Raw genomic sequence first — 25,504 nt, 5'->3', positions numbered from 1 at the left:
CATTTCATCGGCCCCATTCTGTTAAACTGATTTTGGATTGTTTCACACTCACAACTGACTTGATGATAACAAGATTTGGTAATTTCATAATTGACCTTTTAAATTTGACCCTTTGAAAAGATTTTGGGGAAATTCCACCGTCTCGTGATGGCAATGTATTTGTGTGATCAGGAAACTTCGACTCTGCAGAAGTTTGTTTAAAATGTATCTGGAGACTAGATGTACCTCTGATCCTGGGAGGGTTTAATTTTAAATAAGCTGTAAGCATCTACACTTCCATAAAACACATCAGTTAATCAGATTTTTGATTATGAAGTTACAGAATGCTGCAACTCGTATCAGCTCCATCAAAAAATGTCTAAAATTTAAGAGGGTTTGAACAAATGCAGTTTATTTAGTTTTAAACTATAAAGTTAAAAGAAATAGATGTGGATGTATAGATTAAGTGTTGCTGAGCAGCCACCGTTAGTGCATGAATTACTCAGATCTGCTGTAGCGTCGACTTTCTACCTTTCGCTGCTCAGGGTGGCAGCATGTGGGAGCAGCTCTGTACTTTCACCGAGATTTTTTTGTTGTCAAACTTTCATTCTGCAGTTTTGTTGGAAAATAGCTGTTTTGGGGAACCATAATTTAATTTTCCATTGGGGTAAAAAAAGTATTTTTGAATCTGAATTATGCAACGTCTGATATAACACATCAACATGAAGTTATTCCGGTGATGTCAAAAAAACTCAATTTCGCAATTCTTCCTTTTCGTAATTTCAATTTGCACAACTTTATTGTCAATGCAAATGCATCGTGACAGCAGGGAGTTACATTGTACCATTAGCAAAACAGTGAAGTGACTGTCTCACTGAAAAAGGTCCTGAAGTTTTAGATGGCTTCCTTCCTAAACCAAAATTTATGTTTTCTACCTTTTTTTTGTCACTTTTAGTTAACGCTGCGTTCCGTTTAAGGCTACGTTCACACTGCAGCCTGAAGTGACCCAATCCTGATTTTTTGTGAAATGTGATTTTTAGTCGTTCACATTTGCAAATCTATGAGACTTCTGTGTTCTCCAGTGTGAACTGCAAACGACCTGAAAGTGTCCCGCATGGCAGTAGAGGGCGCAATAACGTCACACATAGAGCGTGTTAAAAAAGAAGAAGTGTTTGCGGAAGTAAACAAGGAAGCTAATGGTGGAGCGTTTCTTACGATTCCAAAGCCAGCACATTAACAACTTAATCCGCATTTCCGTCCATTATGGTTGTGGTTTATCTTCCCACTTGTGCGTATGAGGATGCAGAATAGTGACGTTTGTCGAGTATCGATGACGTTCAGGTCGGAAGAATGAAGCCTGGCCGTCAGACTCAGGCTACATTTGAAAAGATCAGACACCGAATATCCACGCAGGTAACATTTGAAAAAATAAAATAAAAAATCCGACCTTTGTTGTTCAGACTGTCATGAAAAGACCAGATAGAGGTCACCTTAAGGACGAAAGAAACCAAACGAACGGAACTGGGTCATTTCGGGTTGCAGCGTGAAGGTAGCCTAAGAGCTGGGAATGACGTCACATCCGGGTTTACAGCGTCCCCACTAACATTGTCTTAGTATTGCAAAGTGTCTGCCACAACTTTATTTTTCTAAAATTTAAAACGTATGCATATATGTATCTATTGTTTGCTGTTATTTGTCGACCTTAACAAATATTAAGTACATTGGAATCCCACATATTCATGTATTTGCAGATTTAACTAGATTTTTCTGCGGAATGTAACTTAAAATTATTTGCGGAAAATTCAGTGGAAAAAGACGGTAAAATGGCGCTGCTGGGAGTGGAAACCTGCCATGGACGTTTCTTCAAAGAAAAAATAACAAGACCAATCATTTGCTAAGCTTATTTTTATAATTCTCAATACAGCCCTTCATTATGTTCTCCAGTATATTTTAAAGTATTTTGCTGTTAAACCATCCCATGGTTTTGTTGAAAACTGATCGATAATTTTAGAACCACATTGGATTCTCTGAGGAATGTCTCCCAGTAAAATGGGACACTTGTGATTTAATATCTTAAGAGAAAATGAGGCGTTTTGAGTGGAGGCTTCAGAGTAAATACGGAGAGCTTTGAACCGCAGCCTCCTCCTCTCACTTTCAGCTTTGACTTTTTAATATCAGACTCTTGACATTTCCGAGGCAGCAGCTGGAAGAGATCAGGAGGGGCATATCATTCAACCACTAGCCCCCCACTAATCCCTCCCCTCCGCTGCAGACGTCAGCCACGGACGGCGCGGCGCGGCGCAGCCCCCACTCTGCGCGCTGCCCGTGCCAGCGACGCACAGGAAGCCGGACTGAGACTGAGCGCAGCTCGGCTGTTTCGTTCCTGAGATCATCGGTGAAGCTGGTCCTTCAATCCATGTCTGATTTAAAGGAATCTGGACTCTTTTTATCGCTGCTCACAGCGCATCTCTGGTTGTCAACTTAACTGGACTCAAAGCAGGTAAGACGTCATCTAAGGAGTAAAAAATGATTTACAAATATTTGATCATACAAATAAATGCATGTACTTCTTTACATCTTGATGAGGGTTTCAGGTCAGTAGATTAGCGGCTCTCATCTCCCTTCCACGCCTCAGTGCGCAGTCATTACTTGGTGACAGACTCCTCTTTGTGCTGCGGGGATCAGTGAAGCGCGCCGGGACCCCTCAGGTCCCTCTGGGTCCCCGGTGCGGTTCGCTACAGGAGCGCAATTAGAGGAACAAAGTTCCCATGGAGGGAAAAGGAGAGCGCATCAAGGCGCAGAGGCTATTGGCACAACATGCGGTTTTCTCCTGAGTTCAGGGCGAATCCTAACTAATGAAGGGTCACCCTAATTACAGGGAGACATTTTGGTTCTGTTCCAAAATCATATTTATTGATTGAAATTGTCTCTACTCTTATGCATGTTGGTTTAGTTCCCCAAACTGTAACATTTCCCTCTTTCATTTAAATTATTTCCTCATAATTCAGTCATATCAATCAAAGTTAATCAAGAATGTCTCTTTGCTGTGGTTGTGATCATGGACGCCCTTTAGAGGAGATGAATCAAACCTTAGAACTTAGACTGAAATACTCAGCAGTGAACGAGTTCATTACAAGACAAACCAAAGCAACTCTCAGCAAAATCCAGCAGATATGAAACAATGCAGCCAAATTCAGAAACAGTAAGTTTGATATTTTGTTTAATTTGAGGATATTTAAGGTGTCCTGTGATTGTAAAGGGATAAATCCATATTAGAAAGACTCACAGCCTGATTATGTTATTATTGTTAAACACTATTTGCTCTGTTCCATAAAGCCCTGTCACCTCCGGCCACTCCTGAGTCTGGATGCTTTCATGAGGTTTTCCTGCAGGTTAACCAGCCTGCAGTGATGTAATGAGCTCACAATGAGATTCCAGTTGATGACAGCTGTTCATATTTCTTTTGGGTGCCCATTTGTGGATAATTGATCAAGCAACAAGAAGAATGTGGCATATTCTTTGCAAATTGAAATAACAGTAAAGATAGTTTTTATCTGATGCTGTGAGTTTATCTCTGTCCTTTTCGGTTCCACTTCACCTCTGCTGCTTGTTGCTGATTGATCTGATTGTGAACAAGTGATCTTATCGATTCAGCAGCACAAGGTCTCAATATGTGAGCAAAGCTGCTTTCTACAGCCGTTATTTGCATGATCGGGTTCAGAAACTGGAGTCGTTTTGTGTTTCTGTTCAGATTTTAAAAAATAAGTAAAATGGACGTCTGGTGCTCAGATTTACAGTTAAACGCAGACAGAAAGTGAACAAAAATGATTTCAGTCTCCCAGCTGTGTTTTAGAATATTGAGCTGTGAAGAAATAAATTTATTTTATTACCTTGATCTTAGCAGCTCTGGTTAGCATGATGGTTTTCTAGTCATTAAAAGTCGGCATTAATAATGTTTTAAACAGAACTGTGTCCCCAAAAGGGAATTTATATCGGTGCAACATTTATCATTAAAATAATCTTTTAACTAAAAGTTGTATAATTCAAGTAAGATTAAAAAAAGGAAATATATGGTTATAGATCAGTTTGAGAGGTTTTAGTGCAGCAGAGAGAAAATATGAAGGAATAAGATCCATTTTATTCCAGGTTCTTATCAGGAAAAACTTTCTTTCTCAGACTCTTACACTTCACTTCCACAACCACCACTTCCTGCTCAACTTTCTTAGGGTTTTTGGGTGTAATTCCTGACTTTAACTAGGATTTCCAGCATGAGAAGAGCCCTCCAACTTATCCCCAGATAGTTTAACGAGTTCCCCAGGGCAGTTAGAAGAGAAACAGGCCCACAGCATGACCAATCCTTTACTGTGCCTACAGGGTATTAGGTGGTTCTCCTCGTATTGACTTTTATATTTATAATCAGACCAACTCTGACTGTTGCCAGAAATTTTGATCTTATGCTGCATTCACACACCCCTATTTTATCCGCTTTAATTAAACTCCATCCAGTTAATTTGTCTAGAAAGTCTGGTTCATTTGTGGAGGTGTGAACGTGAAATTGAGCTCAGATGTGAACTAAAACCCAAACTCTGGTCTGTTTGGTGAAAGTGAACTCTGGTGCGGTTTGAATGCATATGTGAACACAAAGTGGACCAGAGACCGCTCCAAAAGCAAGAAGTGGACTACAGCATAGGGCATTCTGGGTAAATACAACCAAAACAAACGTGTTAGCCTCGTGCTAGCGGGAGCAATGGCTTGTGGTTTTTATTTTTTGCTTTGTTTTTTGTTTTTACCAAAGGCAAAAGAGAAATCCTACAAATGCTAACATCCATTATTATTTACATTTTGTGAAGAAAGAAGTTATATATACTCAGTGTCTTCTTTAAATGTTTCTGTTTTGTTTCCTTCTCTGGTTCTTGGTGCAGCGCCCCCACAGGTGAGGAGGGAAACAGGTTTTGCTTTTTTTGGTTTGTTTGACACAGAGCAGTGTGAAAACGAACCGCAGCAGCTGAAAATATAACAAATGTTGTAATTTTGGTTCCTCATCAAACCAAGTTTACCAGACTATGAGATGTGAAAACGACATTAGCCTCATAGGACCAAAGCCTGTGATTCCAGTTACAATTCAAGCTGAGTTTATTAAACTCCATATGTTGATATTTGTGTTACTACTGAACAGGATGGGATCTGCAGACGACGGTGAACTTTGGAACTGACTCAGTTTGACCTTTTACCCAACCTAACAGCCAGTAGCTGCGTTTCCATATAATTGTACAATGTGACATTTGAAAAATAAATTTGCTTAATGGAAACACAGCAGTTAATTTTTTATTTTATTATTTTTTTTTGATAAAAACAGTTTTGCGACAAGATGAGTTTTATTTTATTTATTTTTTGGTTGCATTGAAATTAGTTTATTTCACAAAACTGCAAAATAAACAAATTGTTTGCATCACAAAAGTCACATAATCAACAAGCAGATGTTGCCACTGGTGGAAACCACAAAGAAGACAACAGGAAGTGGTTGGAGGATGTGATAATTTTTTTTAACAATTTATCACATAAACTTATTCGTGTGTGATTTTAAATGTGTTTCTTATAATGGAAACACTGCAATTGTAAAATTGTGTTTTTTCAACATTAGCAAAAATATTGACCAAGTTTTGCACTAATTTGTAATTGAACCACAGGTAGTGACTAAGATAAATATATTAACAATTTAAGAATATATACACAGAAATATAAGAATTAACTAATTAATTAACTAATTGAAAGTTCTTAGACATTTGAAATCAGCTTTAAGATGTGAAGACTAAATGAAAAAAATATTTAATTCCTCTTTACAGGGATCTATAAGGGTACTAATGGAGTTTTAAAAAAATAAAAAGAAGAAAATAATAATAATGTCTTAATGTTGCATTTATTTCCTGCAGCATAAATCTGCTCAAGTGACAGATGGATGGATATTTAGACATTTTACAGTGTGAGATCATACTGCTACAATAAAAATGGATTTTTCCTAATGCCTTCTACCAGTGGGACCAATAAATGTGTCTGGAGCTGTAAAAATGTCATTATTATTGTTTATAGAGGATATAGATTAATGCAAACAGGCTGCAGAAGAAAAACATCAAGAAAAAGAAGAAAAGCAATATTTTTGTTGCTGTTTCAACAGGCAGCCACTAGGTGTCGTAACTCCAGAGCCTGTTGGACAGAAATGAACCAGTTCAGTCTTAACAGGCTTATGTTGCGCTAATATATGACTGATATTCCCCAAAATAAGTAAAACACACCGAAGCTGAGAGAGTGAAGATAAGAACTTTGATGAAACCAAACCAGTTAAAAGCAACATGCAGTGAAATATGATGCTGATTTTCCCCAAAAAGAAAATGTTGGATCTGATATCAGATAATAGCACTTATCACACATTAATAACTAAATCTGAGGCTTGCAGCTGCTTAAGATAACAGGAAAATGAGTTGTTTTGATGGCTGCTTGTATAAAAGAGAACAGTTTTCTTGTTCCTACATTTCTGGTGCCGAAATGATGGAGAAAAGTAATTTACTTGTGTCTACTTGTTCCACAAATGTAGAACATCTCACAATGAGATGAGAAACGTGTCAAACATCAGAGCTGGGTCCATCTTTAAAATGTTTTCTCCAGCTGGTAATCCATTTATGTAACTCATCCATTTCAGTGGCAGAAGGCTCAGAAACCTGCTCTGATTTGAAAACACGCACACACACGGGCATACATGTTTGTGTTGCTATCTTTGTGGGGACTTTCCATTGACTTCCATTCATTTCTACAGCCTAAACCTGACCTTTACCCTTTTCCTAACCCTAACCATCACATACCTAACCCTAACCCTAACCAAAACTCAATTCATACCTTAGCCCTAACTCTGACCCCTGACCCAAAAACAGGGTTTCCCCTTGTGGGAACCAGGCTCCAGTCCCCACGAGGAGCAATTGGTCCCCACAACGTAGTATGTGTCAGGAAAATCGTCCCCAAAAAATATTACAAACAAACACACACACGCACGCACTATGCACGAAAAGTCATTTGTAAGTTATTTTTTCTTACTTCAAGTGTCCTAAGGTATTTTCACTGCTTGACAATAACTGGTGCGTCTTTTCCTACAACACGTCTTCCTTCCACTCAATTTTTTATTCAAATGTTTGGTGCAGAACTCTGGACAACCAACAGCTCTGTAGCCAAAGGAAACCATGAATACTTTTGAGGAAAGTTCATCTGATGCAGTGAGGAATTGTGTGCATTTGTACAGTTCTTCACTAAATATCTGTAATGATAATTAGTCAAACGGAGTTACTAACTCCACTGTTCACTGAGGCGGCTGCCTGCAGAAACGCGTTTTTCTGTCTGCACCGTTGTATGAAAGCTGTGTGCAAAAACAAACTACATGACTGCGTCGACGGTTTGACTTAAGATGAAATACGTGGTGTTAATGTAGCTGAAGGTTTATTTGACATCCAATGTGATGCTTCCATTTGATTCCCTGTTCTGGTCAAACTGGGAGAGAATCGCACCAAATCTTACTAGATTATAGACAGCAAAGCAAATTCTAAATGAAAAACAAACAGCTGCTATAACAAAATTAAAGTGAATCACTCTGCTCAGTTTCAAATTATATTTGGTGTGTTCCCTTTCTATAAAGGGGGATTATTATACAAAATTCATATTTTGCAGGTTTTTGTACTTCCATTTGGGTCTCAGCTGCTCCTAACAGCAGCAACAACAACAAAAATAAATATAAAACACCCAACTGTTCTTTGGCAACAGCTTTATGATTTTTGGTGTCTGGAAGTTACTTAGCAATCAAAGCTTCAGCTTGTTTGGTGATCTGGTTTTACCGCTGTACAATGGCTGCTGGAAAAGACAAATGATTAGTTGTCGACTTACCATCCAGAAACCCTTTGCTGTTTTTTTTTGTTGGTTGTGCAGAAGGCTCTACTTCTGCTTTTCAAAGCATTAAGGTTGTATAACCGGGGATCTGTTTTCAGTCATTTCCACATGTGAGTAGGCCTGTTGCAATAAGCAATATATCAATTAATCGCAAGACAAATTTATCATTTTTCTCTTTCTACCAAGAGCTGGATAACTAAAGTCTCAACTAGCTCTTTTTGTTTTTGAAGACTTCATATTTCATTTTATTTGTTTTATTTATCTTGAATATTTAAAATGTCTTCCACTTCCAGTCTTAAATGTTCATTAGAATTTAAGATTTATTGATCATTGATAATGTGTTCTTGCATTATTATGTAATTACCATTACATTACCTGAAAATGGTCTCAAAACAACAACATTATCGTTTATTGCAATAGATTTTGGGACAATTTACTGTCCAGAAAAATGTGTTATTGTGACAGCCCTAGGTGTGAATGTAAACACTGGCTTGTGGGAGTGGCCAGCAGGAGCTTATGTGGTTTTAAAGTGGCAGTGTGTTTCTGAAAATTAAATAATATTAAACATCTTTTCACACTGATCAGTCCATCCAGGACTGATCAGTCCTGGATGGACTGATTTTGTCATTTTGTGGTGACAATTTAGAAATATTTTGAAAGAATTTTTACAATATTTGTGCTAATATATTAGTACAAATATTGCGCTAATATTTGTGCTAAAAAAAGTCATGAAGTTAACATCATGATTTTTTTTTAAATAACAGACTATAACTTAAAATCAGAAAAAAATGTGGGGATTTTGTGTGAATTTTGTGGATTTGTGAAGAACTGGACGGACTTATCCATGTAATTTGGAGTCTAGAGGGCCACATAAAAAGTTACAGCGGGCCAGATTTGGCCCCCGGGCCCCGAGTTTGACACACATGCCCTCAAAGATCTCATTCTGAAAGGAGCGCCAGACGTGAGCAGACCAAAATCTCATCATTGAGAACGATTTTGTGCGTAAAATGTTTTGTGTAACCCATTCCAGTTTAGGGAAGCATAAAAACTCACCTTTAACAGAAACTGACTAAAAATTGTGAAATTTTTCAGGTTTAAAATGAACGAAGGACTAGAGAGCAACTCCACTCAACTGTACGACAACTGGACGTTTTATAACTCCACGGTGGAGTTCGTCACTCCCAGGAGGAACATCACGTATGTTGGATACTACCTGCACCAGCCGTCCACCGCCGCCATCTTCATCGTGTCCTACCTGCTGATCTTTCTGGTGTGCATGGTGGGAAACGGAGTGGTGTGCTTCATCGTGCTGAGGAGCAGAAACATGCGGACTGTGACAAATCTGTTCATCCTGAACCTCGCTGTGAGCGACCTGCTGGTGGGGATTTTCTGCATGCCCACCACTCTTCTTGACAACATCATTACAGGTGAGCAGAGTGTGAAGCAGAGCCTGGAATGGGCTGCAGAGTTGCTACCATCAGTTTCTACCATCGATTAGGTTGTATAAGTCTGTTGTTTCCAGCCGAGCTGCAGATCTCAACAACATTTATCTGATTCAAATTACTGGAAAGAAAACGTGACTGCTATAAATTTAAACAAGCAAGTAAAACTTAACATGTTTACGTATGTAGCAGGCAGATTTTAGGTAGCTTACCCAAAATTATACTCAAGTAAGAGTAGCACTACTTCAACATATCTTTACTGAATTACAGGTAAAAATTAGCCGTCCAAAAAATAACTCGAGTAAGAGTAAAAAAGTATTTGGTGAAAAAAAGTCTACTCAAGTACTGATCAGATTATCAATCATTTAATATTTACAAATTACATCATCAGACGGATCATAAAGTTAAATGGAAATGTTGGTATTTTAAGAACAAAAATGACAATTTATAAAAATAAAATCAGGCAAAATAAGTTTTCTTTCAGTAAAACAACTTTAATAAAAACTGCAGGTGTGTCTGGTGGATTTTTGGTTAAAACATGTTTGTTTTTCATTCAGAGGGAAGAAAATCCAGAAATTTTACTCAAGTGAGAGCAAAAATACCTCAAAATAAAATTATTCAAGTAAAACAAAAAACTACAGCGAAGTAAAAATAAATACATTTTCCAAAAAAGTCACTTAAGTAAATGCAACTAGTTACAACCCAACTCTGTTAACGAATATTGAATGAGGCCAAATCCAGAACAAGGACAGGAAGTACCGGAAACAAGTGTGTTTTATTCTTTTTTTTACTAAAATAACTTGCAGGATTCTGCATTTCAAAGAGGAACATATTTACAGGTTAAAACAACTTTTATTCAGAGTCAAAGGTCTAAAACGCCTCATCTGATCTGATGTTTTGTTGTGAGAGTTTTCATCATAACATTTCCATATTAAGTCTCTGATTCTCCGTCCAGCAGCCGTTAAGCTGGATTGACGTCTTAATTAACCTTTGGACTCTGCATGTGACGGTTCTCAGATCCATCCGCTGCTTTTACTACAAACATGCCAAATTTTAATCTTTGCTGCAGTAATCCGTAACCAGGAGAATGTGTGCGTAACGATACTTTGCAAATGTCAGAGGTTTTACGTAATGCGGTAAGGAATAAAGATTTTTTTTCATATTTATACTGACCTGAAAACAAAAATTAAGATTGAGTGATTTAAATTAGAAATAATACATTTGATATGGAAATTATTACACTGAAAAAGCACAAAATGTTACCAAGTATTTTCAGTCCAGTTTCTAGTGCAAATATCTTAATACACTTAAAATAAGAAAAAACTAACTTCTGCTGGCAGCAAGACATTTTTCTCATGTTATAAGTAAAATAATCTGCCATTAAAACTAGAACTTTTTCATTATTATTAAGGAATTATTTACTTAAAGCAAACTCCTATATCTTGCTGAAAAGTTACTTCTAAGTTAGTTTTGTCTTATTTTAAGTGCAGTAAAATATTTGCACTTGATTAGACAAAAAATACTTGGTAAATTTTGGGTTTTTGCAGTGCAGGAAGACCAGAAACACCAGTGATTTTGGTAATAATTAATTGTTAATTGTAAATTTTTGAAACACAAACTCAGAAATTTAACGTTAAAGTTAATGTGGAATACAAATGCAGAAGAAGTGAAACATTTGGGGAAAAACGGTTGACCTTTTGGTTTGTGTGGCTGTTTTTTTTTTATTTAGTTTTATTTGCTGTTTTTTTCTGACCTTTTCTCTGTTTAAATGATCCTTCTATGCTGTGATCAACGTACAAACTTTTAAGCATTTTGTACTTTTTTCTTTCTGTACAAGGTACCAAAGTGTAGACGCTTATTATGCACTGTAATAATGGTGCATAAAGAAAAGAAATAGATAAATCTTTATATATAAAAAAGAAATGTCCATGCTTTTTACTAGAAAATTTCTGAGATTAAGTGAAACATTTCCGAGTGTTTTTCTGACAAATTTTAAACTTTTTAAACTCAAAAATTTCAGAGATTTTTTTTTTTTTTAGCAGAAATTTACTCCTTTTTTATCTACAACAGCCCCAAAACACTGTCGTATATTTCTACTGGAAAAACACAGGTAAACAAAAGGTTAAGTTGCTCTAAATATTTCCGCGTTGAGGATTTTTGGACTCTTCCTGCTGATGTAAATCTGCAGCTGATGTTGTGGAGCAAAGACCAAACGCTCAGCGTAAACATGGCGGCTCTGATGCGTCCCTCACAGTCTGCAGTGATCAAAGCGAACCAAATCCCTGCAGGGAGCTGAACTTTTGAGATGTGATGGAGGAAAGCGTCTTCAGTGCAAACACCAAGGATTTTCACGCAGTCTGCTAATTTTACCCGACAGCTGTTTGCTGAAGTCACACATCTCCCATGATTCTCTGTGGCAGCGGCGGCGACGGTTCGCAGGCTTTATGCTGGTTGTCTGCAGGAGCTGCTGGGCATTCTCACTCTTTTTAAGACGACACAAAAAGATACGCGTTAGATGTTGCCGTGGCGACTCACAGCAGGCAGGTCAGTTTGACAGGTGAGGCAGGTGAATCTATACTTATCAAAGCTGATATTAACTTATTAATTTCGCCTGGAAACTGATTGAAATTATCAGTTTTATAATAATTTGCTAATTCGTGTAGAATGAAGACCTGAAGCAGGAATCTGGCTGTTTGGACTGGAGCTGGGCACACTGACACAAAATATTGATAATATCGATACCAAATCGGTATCGATTAACACTTCGGTTTCTGATTCCCTTTTGCATTGCAGATTCCTCAACTCAACCTCAAACAGATTTTGATTTGATTTATTATAAAGTTTAGCACTTTTTTATTGTTACTGTTTGTCATGTTAATCTGTTTTATGTAAAGTCTTTTGTGGACATCTACAAACTTTATCCAAATTCTGTGTTAAGTATGAATAAAACAAATAAAAGGAAAACAAACAAAAACACCTAAATGTCAGAAGTTTGATATCAACTTTAAATAAAATGTATTATCTGTGTTTGTACACTGCAAAAACTAAAACATCTCAAGTACTTTTATCTAGTTTGTAGTGCAAATAACTTAGTAGACTTAAAATTAGACAAAACTGCTTACAAATAACTTTTCATTGTTTTAAGTCAATAATCCCTTAATATTGATGTAAGTTTTATACGTTTCCCCAGGAAAAAGCCTTAAAGAACCAAACATTTCAACTTTTCCACTCGTAGCTTCGACACCCTGAACTTGGATTAGGAATAAAAATGGCAGATTTGATTATCTGGACGTCCATTACCTGAGTTAGTAGATCTGCAGCAAACACTGTGATGTAATAAAAAATCGTGAAAATATCATCTAAATTGGAGATTTTTCAACCAGGCCAGCATCTTAAACATGCAGGTTCTGATCCATTTTCTATAATAATGTAATAAATTCAGAGCTGCATGGAAGTGAAGTCGCAGCTGCTAATTGGCCAGTTGGTACAGAGACACAACACAAACATGATCTATTTTTAAAGTTATTGTGTTAAAAGATAATTTATACAATTTAAAAATAACATAATGGTAATAATGCAAGAACACATTCTGAATAAACTTAAAATTTTAATGAAGACTTAACTCTGGAACTGGAAGACATTTTAAATATCCAAAATAAATAAACAAAACAACAGAAACAACTAATAAAATGAATTATGGAGTTTCTGTGAACAAAACTGTCCTTAAAAAATGTTGAGTCCAAAGTAACAGACTGAAGATTTTTATGATCCAGTTTATAGAGAAAAAAGAAAAACAATTAATCATGCAAATGGAAATTATTGAGGTTATTTGAATTTACTGTGATTAAATGATTTATTGCGACAGGTTTATCTCCAGAACCTTCAGGTCAGCTACGCTCTAAGCTCACTATCAGCAGGGAAACTCAGAAAACATTTTTTCTCTCAGCGTTATCACCGACTTCACAATCTCACAGCAAGATCACTTAAACAGCTTTTTACCATAAATGTTATGATGGCAAAAGACGGATCAGGAGGAGCAGCAGAACCCATGAGGCTTCGCCGTCTGCGCCTCATGAATAATTCACTGCATTTGATTGGAGGAACCCAGGAAGCACTTGAACCTTCCTGGGTGTTGAGTTTCCGCTAGCAGACTTGCAGAAAAAGTGACTCACTTTGGGTGCTTTTATTATAAAGTCTATCAGAATTTATATATAAAAAAGCAAAAAAACGGTACGATCTTCCAAAAGAAGATTCAGATGTTTTAAACCGAACCATTAAAACCTGATGGAAATGAACTGGTGAATTCATGACATCAGTCTGAACACCTTTGGCATTTCTACTTAATGTCGATCTTAAAACTATTTGCCTTTTTTCTCTCATAAGTGACTAATTATTTCTGTTCAGCCTGAACTCTTTTACCCACACGCAGTTAAAAACTGATTTTATTAGGGCTTGGAAGCGTCGAGGAAGAGGCACAACACTTTCCGTTTTACGGTTCTGTGAAACTTTTGATGTTGCCGTTTAAACTCCAGCGGATCAAAGCCTCTCATTGTAACCTGGAGCAGTAATTCAGAGCTGGGAAAACGTCTTGGCAGAAACTTCATCACCTCCTTTTGGCAGTGAAATAATAAACAAACACTGCAGACACCAGTTTACAGCGTTTCCCCTCCGCATCCTTTTACCAGCACTCTTTCCTACAACACGTCTCTCTAGTTCCTGATTCTGGTGAACATGATTTAATTCTGAGATAAGACGCAGTAAGCTTGATTAATCATCACTAATGTCCCTTTGATAATTGTATTAAAAAGCAACATGTTAGGGCTGAAACAATTAATAATCTTTTTTTTTTAAATATTTGTCAACTGATTAGTAATCGATTAATCATTAACTGGAGTTTACAGACTGAAAAATAGATGTTTGGTTAAAGAACAACACTAAGAGCAGTACTTTAACTAACTGTACAAAAATATATGCATTTTGCATTTAAGATGATGAAAAAGAAAAAAACAACCTTTGTAAATATCCAGAACTCAGGTGGCATCATTTCAGCTTCACCTGGTTGAAATTTTGTCTACATGGTTTCAGAAACTTGTGAAATTGAAAAAACGGTGCAAACAGAAACGTACCCTGGTGTATGAAACTGTGCGTATCCAAACTCATCCAATAAATATGGAAATGAGCGCACATGATGACGATAATTATTAAAATCATTGTACCTTTTTTAAATGTTTGAGCAGCAGATTTCGTCAATGTAATGATACAGATAAATGTAACAAGCTTCTCCATTCAGCAACAAAAACATTGAAGGGAGAAGAGAGAGCTGGAGGTCTGACAGTGAAAAACTCAGAATGTCACCAGGCATCTTTGGTCTAGTTTCTAGTGTTTATGTCTCAGTTCACTTTAAATAAGACTAAACTAACTCACAAGTAACTTTTCAGCAAAATATAGGAGCTTGTTTTAAGTAAATAATCTCTTCATATTTCCATTGGCAGATTATTTTACTAATAAGACATTTTAAGTGAAATAATTTGCCAATGGGCTCCCCCTAGTGGTCGGAGGAGTCCTGATTTGTGGCGCGAGTTTACAGCTGAATTTTCCCATTTGTTTTTATTTCCTGTGGTTTCAGCATTTTATTGTTTTCATTTGTTTTTGCTTCTGTTTTTCTGTTTGCTTTTTTGTGTTGATGTGTTTGGGAGTTTCCATCAGTTGTGTGTTCGCAGCGCATTTCGCCTCTTGTAATTTTTACTTCTCACCTCTTCTCTCATTACTTCCAATCCACATTTTGGGTAAAAAAAAAAGAGGAAAACCAGGTGACTGCATCTAAATAAGTTATCAAATAAGCATCAGAGGAAAAAACACGCTCATGTTTAGGGTGGACATTTATTGTGACATTTATGATTTGTTGTGACAAATTTCTGATCAGAGGAATTTTGATTTATTGGAGTCAGGAATCGAAATGAATGATGTTAAAAAAAACCTGTGCATTTAGTTATTTTTTTAGTGTTTACTGTTTTTTCAATAAATACCAATACATTTTAAGAAATATATATTAAGAAATATATGCAGTTACTTTGCAGTTTAGTGACACAAATCAAATTTCTTTCCGTCACTTTTATCACAGTAGAATCACAAAACATTGTGATAAGACTTTACGTTTATATCGCCCATGCATACTTGTGTAGCAAATGTTATCTTTGCTTATGTATTTCTAAAATTAGCTCATATTTAGTGGCATAAAAATGAAAGGAAGTCAGGAAGAAATTGAGAAAAAAATCAGACAAAAGAAAGAAAAAGACTGAGGCTCTCTGGATGGAGTAGCAATCCGAAGGTTAACGGTTCAATTCCAGCTTCTTCCAGTCAATCTGGCCTCATATTCCAGGCACTGAACTCCGAGTTGCTTACAGATCGGCGTCTGATTGGGTGGATATGGCTGTTATATCGAGAGCTTTTAGAATATGACTAGAAAAGTAATGTGAAATCTCGGTCTATTTGCCATTTTATTTAGCTGCAGAGAAGACTCCAACACCTTTCATATCTGAGCAAAACGGTAATAGAAAAAGCAGTGGCGTGGAAAACGGGGTCAGGTTGAAGCAGACGGCGCCTTGAGAGGAAAAAAAGGCACATCAAGGACTCAGCAAGCAGCAGGCAAAAGGCTTGTTTACGTCACAGAGATCAGAAACCGAGGAAGTCAAAGAAATCAGTCGGTCAGCAATGGGAAGATCTCATCAGCAGTCCAGCTGCTCTTCATCTGGACGCTTTGTGATGAAAGAGTCGTGTTCTCTGCCGCGCTTCGATACGACGGCGTCTGAGTGCTCAGCGCTGTGATGTTTGGAAACAGAAGGTTTTTCATCTGGGTGTCAGAACAGATGGACGGCTCAGTGAAAGGCCCGGGTGTCCAAACTGTGGGCCAGGGGCCATTTCTGACCTCCAACTGATTCTGACCTGCTGCCCATTTCAATTCAAGACTGACAAACGTTTTGATGCAGATGCAGTTAAAAAATCATTTACTACTGTCAGCTACAACTAAAATATTTGTCTTTTAACAGCCACAGTTTTTATGTTCTGTTTAATTTAATGGTAAATAAAACCACATCTGTCTGGTTTGTCTACTCAAAACCAGACTTTATTTTCCCCAAATCTGATTTTAATTACGTGATAAAACTGGGATAAAAACAGGAATAGGTTTCAACATAAGAAAACCCACTAGTAATGTTAAAAGGTTACATTTGTCTTTAGGATCTACGACTTACACATTATTTAACTACTGAAGTTTATTTGTTTCAGTAAAGCTTAATTTATAGCTCAAGATTAAAAAACAAAAATCACAATACATCTTTACTTTTTTATCATTTTTCTTGACCAGTGAGGTTTTTTTTTTACTTTGGGTGTTTTCACACCTGATGGTCCAGTGGTTCAGTTTTGGAATAAAATGGCAGGAGACTCATCTCAGAAATCTTCTGGAAAACAAGGACATTTCTGAGCTTGAAAAGTTGAAAATTTGAGAGAGAAAAACTCAAATTTTGAGATAAATCTTGGAAATGTTCTAGAAAAAAAAAAACATGTAAATGTCTGAGTTTGAAAAGCTCAAAATCTTCTTTCAAAGTCAGAAATGTCCTTGTTTTTCCCACAAAATTTCTGAAATGAATCTCAAACTTTTTGAGTTTTTTGGAGGAAATATGCAATTCCCTTTTTTTAAATATATATATCTACAATGATTTCTTAATGTAAACTCAAAATTCTGACTTTTTAAAGTCAAAATTCTGAAAAAAAAAAGTTTCTACTTTGTGTTTAAATTTAAATAATCATACATAAAACCCTGGAACTGAATTTCTTTTTCCAATGAGTGAACAAGAAGAAAACCACCAAACAATGCAGCAGCTCCAGCTACTGCATTGGAGCTGCAGTAGCTGCAGTTTCAACAACTGAGAGAAAAGCTGAGCTGTTCAGTGGAAAGACTCTGAAAACAGAGCCAGACTTTCCTGCTGCTCATGATTAAAAACAGGAAAGGTATTTCTCATTCCACTGATTTATCCGAAGGGAACGACGAGGAAATTGAGTTTGAACTTCTTCCAGGATTGATGCAGACTTGAAACAAGTTGATTGAACTCTGCAGCAGAAACACTAAAACTCTTCTCCACTGGCTGCACGCCGCTCATATTTTACCAGGACACAATGTTCATATGCAGTCCTTTCATTAATCTGAATATTAATGAAAACTTATTTTAGTAACTCGAGCCTCACAGTGAAACGCTCTAGATTAATTACACACAGACTGATGTTTTCAGGCTCTTTGTTTGTAAATTAACAGGCTTTTCTGCACACAGCTACTAAAAATATGACACTTTAAGGGGGGAAAATATGAAAAATCACCTTTTTTAGCTTCTGCCTTACAGAGCACCCCCACCACAAACAACTCCTCCAGACTAGCGGCAGCATCAGTTACCTAATCAACTTTAAGCTGCTAGCTTACTCAGCTAGCTGAGTAAGCTACTAGCTTACGTAAGGTCAACTTTCCTTACGTTAACATGGAGTTCTAGCACATATGCATTACTATAATCGAGTTATATTTACCTTTTGACAGACAGGTATGTATGACGGCGTATTACGGCCATTGCAGATAGAAAAATAGAAGTGCATTTCTGCCAAATTTATAGTTTAAAAACTTTGGAAAGATGGAAAATTTCAACTTCTGAAACTCAGAAATTTCCAGTTTCATTTCCTAGAAAATTTCTGAGATTAATCTCAAAATGTTGGCACAAATTTTTGACTTTCCAAGCTCAGAAATTTCCACATTTTTCTCAAAAGTGTTTGCGATTCATCTGAAAGTTTCTGTTTGCTTTACTTTAAAATTTTGGATTTCTGGAGCTCAGAAATTTCCATGTTTTCTTCTAGAAAGTTTCCGAGACTAATCTCAAAATATCAGATTTTTTTTCTTGCAAATGTTTGACTTTTGGAACTTGGAAATTTTCACGTTTTTTCTAGAAATGTGTGAGTTTTCTGATGGAAATTTACTGGGGGGTTTTCACCTTCAAAGGCCGAAATTCCCTGTCATAAGTTTGAGAGCAGCAATGATCGTCTCCATTGACCTACATCTGCTGCAGCGCAGTTGCCTTCTTGCTGGTACGCCCTCTGGTGGCGAATTGCTGCAGCTACATGCTTACTGCCACCTCCAGGCTCAACAAGAGAAATCCATATAGTTGTAACAGTGTAAACACATTAAAAACTGTTTTAGTTTTCAATTTATTTTATTGAAAACTAAAAAACTAAAATATGCATGTACATGCATGTATTCTGTACATGCTGGACAGAATACACGTCCAGCATGTATTCTGTCACACTGATATGTACAGAGATGCATATTTTTTATTTATTTGTGAGATGTTTGTTCTTATCTTCTGGCAGAATCCCAAAATAAATATGGCTTATGATGAGAAATAACTGTTCCCTCTCCCTGACGAGGGTCACCAGGGCCGGTTTGTTAGCTGTGTTCAAAAATAATATTCCTCTCTACATACAACTGTTATTAAAGAGCAAAACCTCAGGCCACAGTGGTTCATGTCTTAAGCCTACCCAGAGGTAGGTGTTGTAAAGGGATTCTGGCACAAGCCTGATTGAAGTTCCCTCTTTCTGAAGGGATTACAAAGCTGAATGTGTTGCTCGGAGATTCTTAAGCTTCCTTTAGAAAAACGGTGAAAAAGAAGAAATGGAAGGGGAGGACGAAAAGCCCAAAGACGAGGCGAGAGCGAAGAAAACACTAAACAAAAGCTCCTGTCAGACTCTCAAAAGATTTCCTCCAGCTACTTCTAAAACGACAAATTCTACAATTTACTTTACTTTCCTTAACAAGAGTACAAACAACGCAGAGTGACGAACCGCTGAAGAAATCAGAGGCGAACAGTCTGACCGAGTGATGAAGACTGATCAGCACCTCTGCAGGTTGGAACAGAGAAACAGATCCCACTCGGTTCGCTGCATGACCCAAACTTGTAGCTAACAAATTCAGTTTGAACTTAAAATCAATTAATCGTGCAAATTTAAATTATTTAGTTTGTTTTAATTTATTGTGACAAACCTACTTATAGTCTCTAGAAAATATGATGTTTCTAAGAATTTGGACTTTTGACTGAAGATGGTTTGGAAAGTTTTCTACAGGAACATCTTAATAAATAAAATATAAAAAAAAGTGTTTTGTTTTTTTTTGTCAAAAACTGTTCAGAAAGTGAAAAGTAAATTTTAAAGAATATTAACAAAATACAGGAATATTTTTGCTTAACTCTAAAGTCAATGCATGCAGAAGCAGAAGATCTTTTTAATGCATCCATTTGCACAAATGTCCAAATCAAAATATCACGCTGATTTATGACGTCACATTCTGAAGGGTTTAAACTTTTTTCAGCAACAAAAACATCAAAGGGAGGAGATAGATATGGTAATATAATATAAGCTTATTAAAAAAACAGCTCAGTGTTTTTTAAGCAGTAATTAGTAATAAATGGAAGTACAAAAATATGCAAAATGTAAATATTTAAAAATCTACAAGGCACTGATCTCACCTCTAATTTCTGGACCAGTCTCTTGACTGACATATTTCTTAAATATAAATGAGGGATTTGAGGAGTTTTTAAGATCCTTTTATTTAACTAAGCCATTAATTGATTCCTGATTCAAACAGGCCAAAATCCAGCTTCTAATCTTTGTTTATTTACTATGCATTTTATTTTTGTAAAACCTGAACATTTTAAATTTGATTTTAACCTTACATGCAGTGGGGAGGGCAGGTTTAGGTAAAAACAGACCATAACCTCCATTAAACCTCCATTAAACCTCCACCAAACGTGACGTTGCTAAAACACGTTTCAGGCCTCAGCAGGTGATGGTCTCCATTCAAGCTGAATGCTTGCCTCACCGAACCATAAGTGCCCCATTATGAGTCATAACTTGTGCTTTGGAGCGTTTCTGTCGTCTTTTTGGACAGGTTCTCTGCAGTAAACGAGCTAAACGTCATTTTTCTGTCAACAGGATGGCCGTTTGGAAGCCTGGTCTGCAAAATGAGCGGCATGGTTCAGGGGATTTCAGTCTCAGCCTCCGTCTTCACGCTGGTTGCCATCGCAGTTGACAGGTAATGGTTTATTTTTTTCAATGATGGGCTTTTACTAAACGGAGGCTGATCACAGAAAAACAAAATGCATCACTGTGACAAATAAAATGAATAAAAACTAAAGTTGCAATAAAGACAACAACAACCCCCACACTCAACAAACAGAAAATGCTAAGAAAAAATGATAGAAGGCATCTTAGATTTGGCTAAAAATTGTTTTAAAAAATACCAAACATGTGAATTATTATAATTAAGCTTCATCGTGCTTGTTTCCAAAAGATTTCTGTCTTAGATCTTGGCAAAAAGAAAGTACATCAGGACATAAAGACCTGGTACAGCTAATAAAGCTGGTCAAGTCTTTAGGTTTCAATTTGGCTTAATTGGACAAAATAACTGAAAATATTAAGATTGTACATGAAAACCTTAGTGCACATCTTTAGCTTCATTAAGTAAAGATGGAAATATGACAGACGATTCTCCGTCTAACTGTTGTGAAAAAGGGAAGCTGTCGCCACAAACCCCCAAAAGCCGCTCGGTGTTCCTGTGTGTAGAATAAATCGAGTCGCATCAGAGGACAAATGGAGGGAAGGGCGACCAGAACAGCGAAGCTTAGAAATGGCAGCCGGTCCTCGGAGGTCAGGTGTCCGGTGATGTCACTGTCATTATGAGAAACCCCTGGAGGACGTCAGCGCCTCCAGAAAGGACACATTAACTCCAAAACGCTTTGGCGTCCACGATTCAAAGTCAGCTCATCAGACAGACGAAGAGCAGCTATTAGCTGTAAGATGTACGGCTGCCATATTTACGATGGCTGAGAACGCAGGCCGAGATTCTTCATTTAACCTTAATGATTAAAGATTTAAGACTTTTGCTATTGGTCTAAAGAAATACACAGATTAATAGACAGTAAAGGAATGTTTTTGCATTTTAGCCAATAAAACATTTATTTTCTTATTTAAAAGAGAAAAGGAATTATTTGCTCATTTGCATCTTCTATTGTTTTTTTCTAATATTGTGCAAAAAATGAAAAATCGGCAAAATGTACCAATTTTTTTATCCAATTAATCAATTAATTGATAGAATAATCAATAACTAAAGTAACTGTTAGTAACAGCCATTGACGTGTATTTGCTTGATGTTTGCATTTGACAAAATGAAATGTTTATTTCTTGTTTTATGATTAGTATGATATTTTTATGAGGTAAAGCAATTTGAACTTCTAGTGCAAACAGAAAGTAGACAAAACCAACAAACAAGACAAAACTAACCAACAGGCGAGTTTGTTTTAAGTAAAAGTGAAAAACCATTGGCAGATTATTTCACCAGAAAAAGAAGGGAAAATCTTTTATCTGAAATAATCTACCAAACTTTTTGATCATTATAAAGGACTTTATTACTTAAAACAGGCTCATATTTCTGTCTGAAAAGTTATTTGTAGGTTACTTTTGTCTTATTTCAACTGTACTAAGACATTTGCTCTAGAAACTAGATAAAAATGCTTCAAACGAGCTCGACCCAAACAGAACCTGCTTCTTCAACCCTGCAGGTTCCGATGCATCGTCTACCCATTCAAGCAGAAGCTCACCATTTCCACGGCGTCGCTGATCATCGTGGTAATCTGGGTCCTCGCCATATCCATCATGTGTCCGTCCGGTGTGATGCTGCAGGTGACCAAGGAGCAGACCGTCCGCGTCTTACTGGGCTCCGACAACCAGACCAGTCCCTTCTACTGGTGCAGAGAGAACTGGCCCAACCAGGAAATGAGGAAAATCTACACCACCGTCCTGTTTGCGAACATCTACCTTGCCCCTCTTTCGCTCATTGTGATTATGTACGCCCGGATTGGGATTACGCTCTTCAAAACCGCCGTTCCGACGGGAGGAAAGCCGGACGCCGACAGCCGCCACGGCGTGTCGAAGAAGAAGCAGCGGGTGATAAAGATGCTCCTGATCGTCGCTCTGCTCTTCATCCTGTCCTGGCTGCCTCTCTGGACCCTCATGATGCTCAGCGACTACGCCAGCCTGACGGAGCAGCAGTACAGGATTATCAACATTTACATCTACCCCTTCGCTCACTGGCTGGCCTTCTTCAACAGCAGCGTCAACCCCATCATCTACGGCTTCTTCAACGAGAACTTCCGGCGGGGTTTCCAGGCCGTGTTTAAGATCAGCCTGTGCGCGGCGGACGGTCAGCGCAGGAAGAGCTACTCACACAGACTGCAGGGCAACTCGGTGCTGCCGGCCAACAACGTGCAGACGTCCGTGGAGCCCATTTCGCTCAACAGCCTGGACAAGAACCCTTCCAGGCGGATCAACCACGTTCCTGAGCGGGAGCTGGTGATGGAGGACCTGGAGCAGGGGTCCGGCAGCAGCGGCGGCGTGACCGCCGTGTCCATCTGATGACACGCCTTTTCTTCATTGTTACTTAAGGATGTTTCACATTCGAATCTGCTGTGCCTATGTAAAATAACACATCCAAAATGAATGGGGTTTAAATGGTGACTAAGAATCATGCTTTTTTTCAGTATAGACTTGAGATGAAAAAGACAACGTAGGAAAACTAGTTTGAGTTAGGGACGCACCGATCCATTTTCTTTCCACTTCCGATATCAATATCTGAGGTTTAGTATTGGCTGATCTGATGCAGATAAACGGTTCTGAATTAACTTAAAACACTTCTTAAGACATAAATGTACTGAATGATACATTTGATAACGCTGCACCAGCACAGCAAACTTAAACACACCAGTAGCTTCACAAACCTGGTCAGACATGTAAAAAACAACTTCAAAGGGGCAGTGTTATGTAAAATCAACGTTTTTAAGCTTTATATTGTTATAATGTTATTCCCTCATCAAAAACAAACCTGGAGTTTTGCCTTGATTCTTTCAATCATTTGATCTCCATGGCAACCATTCAGCTAAGTGAAACGGCTGGTTGGACCTAGCCCCGCCTTCAAGGACAAAGCTCCTCCTCAGAGCAGTTTCCAGGCTATTGATCCTCACAGAGCAGCCCCCTCCCTCTCAGCTCCTTCAGACTAGCCAGCAGCAATTAGCAAAACCTCTGCCGAGCTCATTATAGGAGCCACTTCTCAGAGTGACTCTGGTTGTTTCAGGGTTAATAGAGGAGCCATGTTGTGACGACTTCCTGAAGGTGGAGCATCAGAAAAAAAACAGGAGTTTTTAAAGAGACAGAGGCCCAATTTTAAGGCGTTAATGACAAACACAAATTTCTTTTACGTCATATTTGACATAAACAGCATTTTTATAACAACTCAGACTAACTTAGTTTCTTTATTGTGCCATAAAGTGGCTCTATGTGACAGGAAAACACAGAACTACCCCTTTAATTTGTTCAGTCAGGAGTTTAACAGTCGATGTAAAATAAATAGTAAAGAAACTGGCAAAATCAATATACCGATCATTTCTTAAACGGTTCAGTAAGTACAGTTAGGAACTCTAAATATGATGCATAATAAATAATAAAGCTTGACTTATACTGAATAGATCTGCCCTGATCGATGGCCACATCGACGCTGATAACCGATTTTTTTCAATATCGGGACCGATACAGATATCAGATCGGTGCCTCTCTAAACGTTACATTTATTCTTCTGAGTGAACAACCTACCTCTGCTGTTTACTCTTGGAAACAGTTTAAACAGAATATTCTCTCTCATAACGGCTCATTGGGGGGAACTTAAAGCTCATTGTGCCATTTGTATCGTAACTGTCACTTTAGGTAAAACCACAAGACTCCTTCCTTATAAAAGTTTACATTTATTAAATAATAAAAGGAGTGAACATTTATGGGCTGAGACGCCTGCAGAGCAGATTTCAAGAGTTTGAATGAAACATTTGATTTTGGTTCTGGTATCTGAGTTACGCAGCGAATCAGAGATTTTTTCACTATTAAAGAGAAGATTGAAAGTAGATTACATTACATAACATTAACAACGTTTATGTTACCGTGGAGCCCCGTCTGTTTTTTCAAAGTATTCTCATCCAGCATCGGATCCAGTTTGTCATCGGATTGGGTCGGACGATGCACGCAGCCATCAGAGCACAAAGTTAATCGGGCCAGACAAACAGTTGGTGATTCCCTGTGACTGGGTCTCCGAATGTCCGAAACTATGCAGCAAACTGACGGGAACGTCATGAATGGGACAGGAAGTGAGACAAAGGGGGAAAATACAAGCTAAAGTGTTTCACTTCAGAAATGCGGATCGCTTTGTGATGCTAAACGGTTCACACAGAAGTCTGACTGCGGTTGCATTTAATTGATAATATGAACAAACATGCAAATAAAGTTGGATTTCAGGAAAAAAATAATAATTAGAATTGAGCTGCTGTGTGATTGTAACATGCATCGAGTTTCTCCTGCACGATTGGCTGATTTGCTACTTATGCTAATTTTCAATCTCGTACCTAATAAAGCGGCCAGTAGATATTCCATTAGTGTCACTTCCTGCTGCTTAAACACTTTTAAATTTTACTTATAACTAACTCATTCAAACTACTATGATGTTCACTGAAGGTTATTTATAGTTTCATCATGACAATCATCGGAAAAACCAACAACTGCTGATGGCGCTCAAACTAATTTGACTTTTTCCATTTTTAAAATAAATCTAAGTGAAGGAATGACTACAGCTGCTCTGCTTTCATCATTTTAAAGTTTTCAGTTTGAAATCTGCTCTGCAAACATGAACATGAAGGTGTAAATACTTGGATGAATCAATCTCCTGTGAGCCTGTTGTGAATGAATGTGAAGATTTATTGTTTTACTTTTATATTTGTGTGAATCCTGTAAAGTGAAGGGGGCCAAACTGAGGCCTGGGGGCCAAACTGAGGCCTTGGGGCCAAACTGAGGCCTTGGGGCCAAAGTGAGGCCTTGGGGCCAAACTGAGGCCTTGGGGCCAAACTGAGGCCTTGGGGCCAAACTGAGGCCTTGGGGCCAAAGTGAGGCCTGGGGGCCAAACTGAGGCCTTGGGGCCAAACTGAGGCCTGGGGGCCTCTGACATGTTGTGTTGCTGTATATATTCTACATCCTGCAGAGCCTGA

At 37.7% G+C, this 25,504-nt stretch overlaps 1 protein-coding gene across 1 annotated transcript; it reads left to right on the top strand.

Moving 5' to 3' along the window:
* The first annotated feature begins 2,269 nt into the window (after positions 1–2,269).
* npffr2a (neuropeptide FF receptor 2a) lies at positions 2,270–23,291 on the top strand. Its single transcript, XM_007547348.2, has 4 exons — positions 2,270–2,479; positions 8,995–9,329; positions 20,364–20,463; positions 21,989–23,291. The coding sequence occupies exons 2-4, from the start codon at positions 9,002–9,004 to the stop codon at positions 22,839–22,841; spliced, it is 1,281 nt and encodes a 426-aa protein (XP_007547410.1). The 5' UTR covers positions 2,270–2,479; positions 8,995–9,001; the 3' UTR covers positions 22,842–23,291.
* The last annotated feature ends 2,213 nt before the right edge of the window (positions 23,292–25,504 follow it).

The sequence above is a fragment of the Poecilia formosa genome, unplaced genomic scaffold (genome assembly GCF_000485575.1).
Source record: "Poecilia formosa unplaced genomic scaffold, Poecilia_formosa-5.1.2 Scaffold20, whole genome shotgun sequence".
In the NCBI taxonomy this organism is placed as follows: Eukaryota; Metazoa; Chordata; class Actinopteri; order Cyprinodontiformes; family Poeciliidae; genus Poecilia; species Poecilia formosa.
The sequence above is the reverse complement of the archived record's forward strand: the minus strand, read 5'-3'. Positions and strand labels throughout refer to the sequence as shown.